Below are 9,103 nucleotides of genomic sequence, written 5' to 3'. Positions count from 1 at the left end.
GGAGGCATATGGCGTACTGGCTTTTATTGGTAGAGGAATTGAGTTCCGGAGTCCTGAGATTATGTTGCAGTTGTATAAGACTCTTTTGCGGCCGCATCTGGAGTATTGTGTGCAGTTTTGGTTGCCATACTATAGGAAGGATGTGGAGGCACTGGAACGGGTGCAGAGGATGTTGCCTGGTATGGTAGGAAGATCGTATGAGGAAAGGCTGAGGCACTTGGGGTTGTTTTCATTGGAGAAAAGAAGGTTTAGGGGTGACTTGATTGAGGTGTACAAGATGATTAGGGGGTTAGATAGGGTTGACAGTGTGAACCTTTTCCCGCGTATGGAGTCGGGTATTACAAGAGGGCATAGCTATAAATTAAGGTGGGGGGGGTAGATATAGGACTGAAGTTGGGGTAGGTTCTTCACTCAGCGAGTCGTAAGTTCATGGAATGCCTTGCCAGTAGCAGTGGTGGACTCTCCCTCTTTATGGGCATTTAAGCGGGCATTGGATAGGCATATGGAGGATAGTGGTCTCGTGTAGGTTAGGTGGGCTTGGATCGGCGCAACATCGAGGGCCAAAGGGCCTGTACTGCGCTGTATTCTTCTATGTTCTATGTTCTATGATATGTGGGAGGCTTTTAAAGAAAGGTTGATTACAGTGGAGGACAGACATGTCCCTGTGAAAATGAGGAATAGGAATAGCTAGATTAGGGAAACATGGATGACAGGTGAAATTGTGAGACTAGCTATGAGAAAAATTAAGCATACATAAAGTCTAGGCGACTGAAAATAGACAGAGCTTTGAAAGTATACCTTGAAACTAGGACTAAATCTGAAACAAAGAATTAAGAGGGCTAAAAGGGGATCATGAAATATCTTTAGCAAACAGGGTTGAGCAAAATTCCTAGGCCTTCTATTCGCATATATGGAGAAAGAGGGTAATTAGAGAAAGGGTTGGCCCACTCAAGGACAAAGAAGGAAAATTATGCATGGAGTCAGAGAAAATGGGTGAGATTCTTAATGAGTACTTTGCATCGGTATTCACTGAGGAGAGGGACATGACGGATGTCGAGGTTAAGATAGATGCTTGATTACTCTAGGTTAAGTCGGCATAAGGAGGGAAGAAGTGTTAGGTATTCTAAAAGGCATTAAGGTGGACAAGTCCCCAGGTCCAGATGGGATCTATCCCAGGTTACAGAGGGAAGCGAGAGAGGAAATAGCTGGGGCCTTAACAGATATCTTTGCAGCATCCTTGAACACAGGGGACTGGAGAATTGTTAATGTAGTCCTCTTGTTTAAGATGGGTAGCAGGGATAATCCATGCAATTATAAACCGGTGAGTCAGCATGGGGAAGTTGCTGGAGAAGATACTGAGGATTAGGATCTATCCACATTTGGAAGAAAATGGGCTTATCAGTAATAGGCAGCATGATTTTGTGCAGGGAAGGTCATGTCTTACCAACTTAATAGAATTCTTTGAGGAAGTGACAAAGTTGATTGATGAGGGAAGGGCTGTAGATGTCACGTACATGGACTTCAGTAAGGTGTTTGATAAGGTTCCCCATGGTAGACTGATGGAGAAAGTGAAGTCAAATGGGTTCCATGGTGTACTAGCCAGATAGATAGAGAACTGGCTGGGCAGCAGGAGACAGAGTGGTAATGGAAGGGAGTTTCTCAAAATGGAGATTTCGACCAGTGGTGTTCCACAGGGATCTGTGCTGGGACCACTGTTGTTTGTGATTTACACAAATGATCTGGAGGAAGGTGTCAGTGGTCTGATTAGCACGCTTGCAGATGACACTGAGATTGGTGGAGTAGAAGATAGTGAAAGGTACTGTCAGAGAATGCAGCAGAATACAGATAAGACTGGAGAATTGGGCAGTGAAATGGCAGATGGAGTTGAATCTGGGCAAGTGTGAGGTGATACATGTTGGAAGATCCAATTCAAGAACAAACTGTATGGTAAGCCCTGGGGAAAATGGATATACATACAGATCTGGGTGTTCAGATCCATTGTTCCCTGAAGGTGGCAATGCAGGTCAATAGAGTAGTCAAGAAGGCATACAGTATCCTGTCCTTCATCAGAAGGGAATATTGAGTACAAGAGTTAGCAGGTCATGTTACAGTTATATAGAACTTTGGTTCAGCCACATTTGGAATACTGTGTACAGTTTGGTCACCACATTTCCAAAAGGTTGTGGATGCTTTGGAGAGGGTGCAAAGGAGGTTCATCAGGACGTTGCCTGTTATAGCGGGCACCAGCTATGAAGAAAGATTGAGTAAATGCGGATTATTTTCATTAGAAAGACGGAGGTTGAGGGGGGACCTGATTGAGGTCAGAAATCATGAGAGGTAGAGACAAGGTGGATAGCAAGAAGCTTTTTTCCCCCCAGAGTGGGCGACTCAATTACTAGGGGTCACGAGTTCAAAATCAGAGGGATAACTTTAGGGGAGATATGCATGTAAAGTTCTTTACGCAGAGGATGGTAGGTGTCTGGAATGCGTTGCCAGCAGAGATGGTCAAGGCAGTCACAATAGTGTCATTTTAGATGTATCTAGACAGATACATGAATGGGCAGGGAGCATAGGAATACAGACTCTCAGAAAAAAGGTGACAGGTTTAGATAAAGGATCTGGATCAGCGCAAGCTTGGAAGGCCGAAGGGCCTGTTCCTGTGCTGTAATCTTGTTTATTTTTTGTTCTTTGAAGATCAGCCAATGTTGTTCCCTTGTTTAAGAAAGGAAACAGGTATAATCCATGAAATTATAGGCTACTGATTCTGACATCTATGGACAGGAAGCTCTTGGAGAAGATACTGAGGAACAAGATATAAGCAAATTTGGAAGAAAGTGGACTAGTTTGTGACAGGTAGCATGATTTTGTACAGGGAGGGTCATGTCTCACTCACCTGATTGAATGTTTTGAAGAGGTGACAAAGATAATTGATGAGGGAAGGGCTGTGAATACAGTTTATATGGATTTTAGTAAGGCATTTGATAAAGTCCCGCATGGCAGAATGGTACAAAAACTAAAGTAACATGGGATTCAGAGTGGACTGGCTAGTTGGATACAAAACTGGCTTGGTCATGGAAGACAGAAGGTAGCAGTGGAAAGGTGTTTTTCAGAATGGAGACTGGTAATTAGTGGTGTTCCACAGGAATCACTCTTAGGTTCTCTGCTGTTCGTAGTATATATAAATGATCTCGAGGAAAATGTGGGTGGTCTGATTAGTAAGTTTGGAGGTCAGAGGTCTTTTCCCCAGGATTGAAGTTTCAATTACAAGGGGCACAGGTTCAAGGTGGGGGGTAGTGGGGGGGGTGGGAGTTTAAGGGAGATGTATGAGGGAAGTTATTTTACGCAGGGAGTGGTTGGAGCCTGGAACGCATTACCAGAAGAGGTGGTGGAAGCAGGCACATTGACGACATTTAAGAGGCATCTGGATGGTTACATGAATAGGAAGGGAATAGAGGGATACGGACCGAATAAGGGCATGATGATCGGCACAGGCTTGGAGGGCCAAAAGGCCTGTTCTTGTGCTGTACTTCTGTTTTCTTCTTTGTTGTTTGCCCTTGTGAGAGAGTCCAGGACCAGAGAGCATAACCTCAAAATAAGGGGTCACACAATAAGACAGAAATAAGGATTAATTAGTCCACACAGAAGTAGCGAATTTGTGGAATTCTTCACTGCAGAGGGCTGTTGAAGCTGAGACAGACAAGATTTTTCATCAGTCAGGAAATCAAGGGTTACGGGGAAAAGGCAAGAAAGTGGAATTGAGGATTATCAGATCAGCCATGGTCACATTGTATGGTGTAACAGACTCAATGGTCTACTTCTGCTCCACTCTCCACTCTACTCCTGTCTCTACCTCCCCCAAAACCCTCTACCAACCCTCATTCTCGCATTCAATCTCTCCCTCTCTCTCATCCTCATTTCTGATCTCCTTTGTCATCTGTAACCTAACCTCACATCTACCTTAAACAAAAAAAACCTCAAAGAACTGCAGATGCTGGAAATCAGAAACAAAATCAGAGTTAATGTTTCATTTTTAATCTTTCTGCCCGAAGCTAACTCTGCTCTTTCTCCACAGATGATGCCAGACCTGCTAAGTCTTTGCAGCAATTTCTGATTTTATTTCTCACATCTATCTTCTCTGCCCCTATCTTTTAACACCTCTGGATCCCAAAAGGTTGTGAATCATAGTTTTAAAATTAACTATTAATCTAGCCTCCATCGATATTTGCAGAATAAAGTGGCAAACCTCTATCAACCTTTGCACGTGCTAACGTCTTGAAAGGTCTGGCACTGATTTTTAGATTGTTCTCTAGCCCATGGCTTCCCAGTGAGTTTCTTCCAATCTATCCTTCCTGTTTCCCATCTTGAAAAATCTGCTTAAATCACCTCTTAACCTTCAAAATTCTAAGTAGGTTCTTTTGGAAATTTTAGGATTCTAGGATCATTTTGTTGATCCATCCAAGGCTGATGTATCTTTCCAAGATGAGGTGGCCAGGGTTGCTCACAGAGATTCAAGGTGTGGTCCAACCAGGTCTTTGTGAAGCTCATCAGCAGTGCCACAAGGAATACATAACACCAGAATTTTAATCATTAGGTATTTTAAATGTGAAATTGAAATCTGATGAGAACAGCTTACACTGTGCAGCCTGAAGCACTGAAGACTAAATCTCACTAGACAAGCTGGAATTATGTTAACGGGGAACCAAGCTGAACTTCACAATCAAGCTATGGAATATTTGTCGAGTCAAGCATGTGACACTGTTCACAATGAGACACACAGCTGGAAATGTTTATCATATGAGCTACTTGATGATATTAAAAATCACACCAGCCCACACAAAAAAATCGATTGAACACAGAAAATAAAAAAAGATTGTTCAAATGAGCATAACAAATTTAAAACAAGGGTTTTATTGCAGCTGTCATCTACAGCTAAACAACATGACATGTGAAACTTACCGCAATGTGCTGGAACAGCCAGGATCTCATGATATTAGTAGCTTGCTTTGGCAAGACTCCTCGTTTGTTTTTTGGAGAATTCTCACTGTCTTGATGCAAGACATTCACATCTTGATTTAGTTGCAGCTGCAGCTGTTAAAAAACAAATATTCAGTGTGACATTTAATCAGTATTTAAATAAACTTGCCTAATGCATAAGTTTCAGATTTAGAGTGCTGATCTGTCTAAAGGACAGGCATGATCTAACTATCTGCAACAGTTAAATGTACAACTTAAAATAATCCACTGTCTCGAATGAGCTTTAATAGAGAACAACAGACTCTAATATTTTCAAATGGTCATTTTCACCTGGTTGCTTTCAGTGGAACACATTGCTAACATACCAGACTCACTGACACACAGTACTACTCTGGGAACACCACAGCACTAGACTGGTTTTTTGCAGAGTCTGCAGCCTTAGGATTTTTATGTATTCATCGGATGTGGTTGTCACTAGAAGATCAGCTTTAATTACCTTTAAGAAAATGATGTTAAGCATGAGTACAACTGAGTGACTTTGACAAGATGTCATACAGGAGGCTGCAAAATAAGGTAAGAGCCCATAGTGTTAGGGACAAGGTATTGTCAGAAGGCAGAGAGTAGAAATAAAGGGGTCTTTTTCAGGATAGCAGTGGAGTTCTGTGGGGGTCTGTGTTAGGACATTGGAGTACAGAGGACACTGTTGCTAAGTTTGCAGATGACACAAAGGTAGATGACAGTGGAACAGGTCGTGCTGAGGAAGTGAGGAGGCAGCAGAAGGACTTGGACATGCTCGGTGAGTGGGCAAAGAAGTGGCAGATGGAATGCTATGTGGCAAAATATGAAGTTATGTAGTTGGAAGAATAGGGGTTCAGACTATTTTCAAATGGGGAAAAGCTTCAGAAATCTGAAGTGCAAGGGGGCTCGGGAGTCGTATTTCAAGATTCTCTTAAGGTTAACGTGCAAGTTCATTTGGCAATTAGGATGTCTAATGCAATATTCATTCAAGAGGGCCAGAAAACAACAGCAGGTGTGTACTGTTGAGGCTGTATAAGGCTATGGTCAGGCCACATTTGGAATAGTGAGAGCAATTTTGGGCCACTTATCAACAGCAAGGTGTGCTAGCGTTGGAGGGGAGGTATACAGGAATGATCCCAGGGGTGTAGGCTTGTAATAGGAGGAGCAGTTGAGGATTCTTGGTGCATACTCGATGGAGTGTAGAAAGATATCAAAAAATCTCATTGAAATTTACAGAATATTGAGAGGCCTGGATAAAATGCACACAGAGACTTAGGACCCAAGACCACAGCCTCAGAGTGAGTTAAAAAATCTTTGGAACTATGATGAGGAGGGATTTTTTCAGCCAGAGGGTGGTTAACCTGTGGAACGCATTGTCACAGAAGACTATGCAGGCAAAGTGATTGAGCGTATTTAACACAGCAATAGATAGGTTCATGATTAGTAAGGGGATCAAGGGTTATAGGGAGAGGCAGGAGAATGGAGTTGAGAAACTTATCAGCCATGACTAAATGGCAGAGCAGATTGGATGGGCTGAATGGTTTAATCTGCTTCTGTATATTATTGCTTTATGGACTTGCTACTGCCATTTCAGAAAACAATTTAGAGTGAAATCGCACAACTGCATGTCCACAGTCTGTCATATACCAAACCATGTAATGACAGCAGATTTTATTCTCCAAAGGAAATTAATGAAATTAATTTTTGTGACAATCTGGTAGTTTTCTAGTCACTATTACTAGCACTCACTTTCTAGTCTGGATTTACTGAGTTCATAGAATAGGACTTATCACAGCCCTTTGATTATTCATCCAGTTGTCTACATTACCACAAAACAGAAAGTACTGAAGAAACTCAGCAAACCTGGCAGCATCTGTGTAAAGGGAAGAGTTTGAAGCAGAGTCACATTGGTCTCAAAACGTTAACACTCCACATATACTGCCAGACCTGCCGAGTTTCTCCAGCACTTTCCAGTTTTATTTCAGATCTCCAGTGGATGCAGTATCTTGCTTTTATCTCTACGTAAGACTTGTTAACAGACTTAAAAACTGAAAATGTTAGAAGCCGTCAGCAGGTCCAATAGCATCTATAAAGGGAAACGGTTAACATTTCAGGATGACGACCTCTCAGAGATCAACGAACTTCAAACAAATCATGGGTGGAACATGATAGCTAAGTGTTATACAGCTCAGTAACCACATAATGGAAAGTAGTTTACCCCCCCACCCCCCAAAGGAGAATTTTACAAAATATATTTGACTTCCACTGACTTTACAGATCAACCACTACTGGGTAAAACAATTCAGCTTGTTCAGAGTATAAACAGGCAACAGCCAAATCAAAGGATTGCTTTATCCACACAGCCTCAATACTACAATAAAATGTAAAGGCACTCAGAGCAGCTAATATTCTTGTAGCATCTCTTGCTGAATGATCCACTTTCAGAACATTTGAACAGGCCACACAAGGTCTCAGCACCACTCCTTATTCTTGCAATACTTGGCTGGAGCTGCAAAAACAGCGAAGTTAGAACCTAAGCAATAGTGAGGAAATGTCATGTAGGTAGAAGGCAAAAGGGAATCTGAGCATCTTCTAAATGCACTGCCTCATGCTGATGGTGCCCAGGTTACATTGTTAAACAGTTTCATCAACAGGGGCCCATGAATGTTTTCGAACAGACCGCCCATATATTAAAGTTTATCTTTCTCTGCATCTTCTCTGTATCTGTAACACTATATTCTGCATTCTGTTTTATTACCCTGACATAAGGCATGATTTGCCTGGATAGCACACAAAACAATACTTTTCACTGTATCTTGATACATGTAACAAAAATAAATCAGATCAAATCCAGTCACTGAACTGTACCTGAAAGCGTAGTCACATAGGCTTTTAAAGCAACAGGAGTTATGTGAAGCAAATATTCTGCCACCTTTTGTGAAACAAAGTGATACACAATAAACCACTGGGGAACAAAGTGCTCGGGTAGAGATATCAGACTGGGGATTTAGCTGACAAGGTTCTAGAGGGATTTAAAGTTGAGGAGATGGATCTTGAATTCAAAGCAGTGGAGACAAGGGAAGCCTTGGGACAATGAATACAGAGACACAGTTTAGGGAAGTGTATTGAACCACAGACTGGAAAAATTTATGGTTACATATCTATTTATTCCTCAGGAAAGGCAAGAAACAAAATTCTCACTGTGGGTTTTCTTTCAATTCTAGCCAGTAATATTAGAAATGATAGTAAAAGTTTCTTTCAATACATAAGAAACAAACGACAGGCAAGAGTAGACATTGGGCCACTTCAAACTGATGCTGGAAGCCTAGTGATGGGAGATAAGGAAATAGCAGGAGAACTTAATAAGTACTTTGCGTCAGTCTTCACAGTGGAAGACATGAGTAATATCCCAACAATTAAAGGGAGTCAGGAGGCTGAGTTGAGTATGGTTGCCAATACAAAAGAGAAAGTGCTAGAAAAGCTAAAAGATCTTAAAATTGATAAATCTCCTGGCCCTGATGGGCTACATCCTAGAGTTCTGAGGGAGGTGGCTGGGGAAATAGCGGAGGCGTTGGTCGAGATCTTTCAAAAGTCACTGGAGTCAGGGAAAGTCCCGGATGATTGGAAGATCCCCTTGTTCAAGAAAGGATCAAGGCAAAAGATGGAAAATTATAGGCCAATTAGCCTAACCTCGGTTGTTGGTAAAATTCTACAATCCATCATTAAGGATGAGGTTTCTAAACTCTTGGAAGAGCAGCGTCGGATTAGAACAAGTCAACATGGATTTAGTAAGGGGAGGTCGTGCCTGACAAACCTGTTGGAGTTCTTTGAAGAGGTGACAAGTAGGTTAGACCAGGGAAACCCAGTGGATGTGGTCTACCTAGACTTCCAAAAGGCCTTTGATAAGGTGCCACACGGGAGGCTGCTGAGCAAGGTGAGGGCCCATGGTGTGCGAGGTGAGCTACTGGTATGGATTGAGGATTGGCTGTCTGACAGAAGGCAGAGAGTTGGGATAAAAGGTTCTTTTTCGGAATGGCAGCTGGTGACAAGCAGTGTCCCGCAGGGTTCAGTGTTGGGGCCGCAGCTGTTCGCATTATATATTAATGATCTG

At 42.2% G+C, this 9,103-nt stretch overlaps 2 protein-coding genes across 4 annotated transcripts in view; one reads left to right on the top strand and one right to left on the bottom strand.

The window, feature by feature from the left end:
- cbsa (cystathionine beta-synthase a) overlaps window positions 1-4,167 on the top strand; it is a 62,791-nt gene extending 58,624 nt beyond the window's left edge. The window contains exon 16 of the mRNA XM_043701445.1: window positions 4,073-4,167. Coding sequence (XP_043557380.1) covers window positions 4,073-4,152 — 80 coding nt within the window. The 3' untranslated portion in view covers window positions 4,153-4,167. The remainder of the gene's footprint in view (window positions 1-4,072) is intronic.
- The window catches only part of pknox1.1 (pbx/knotted 1 homeobox 1.1), a 113,169-nt gene that overhangs the window by 15,421 nt on the left and 88,645 nt on the right, over window positions 1-9,103 (bottom strand). For all 3 annotated transcript variants that reach the window (XM_043701451.1, XM_043701450.1, XM_043701452.1), the window contains exon 8: window positions 4,957-5,088. In XM_043701451.1, the coding sequence (XP_043557386.1) occupies window positions 4,957-5,088 (132 nt within the window). The remainder of the gene's footprint in view (window positions 1-4,956; window positions 5,089-9,103) is intronic.

This window comes from Chiloscyllium plagiosum, chromosome 12, assembly GCF_004010195.1.
Source record: "Chiloscyllium plagiosum isolate BGI_BamShark_2017 chromosome 12, ASM401019v2, whole genome shotgun sequence".
Classification (NCBI taxonomy): domain Eukaryota; kingdom Metazoa; phylum Chordata; class Chondrichthyes; order Orectolobiformes; family Hemiscylliidae; genus Chiloscyllium; species Chiloscyllium plagiosum.
This window is presented reverse-complemented; position numbering and strand designations above follow the sequence as displayed.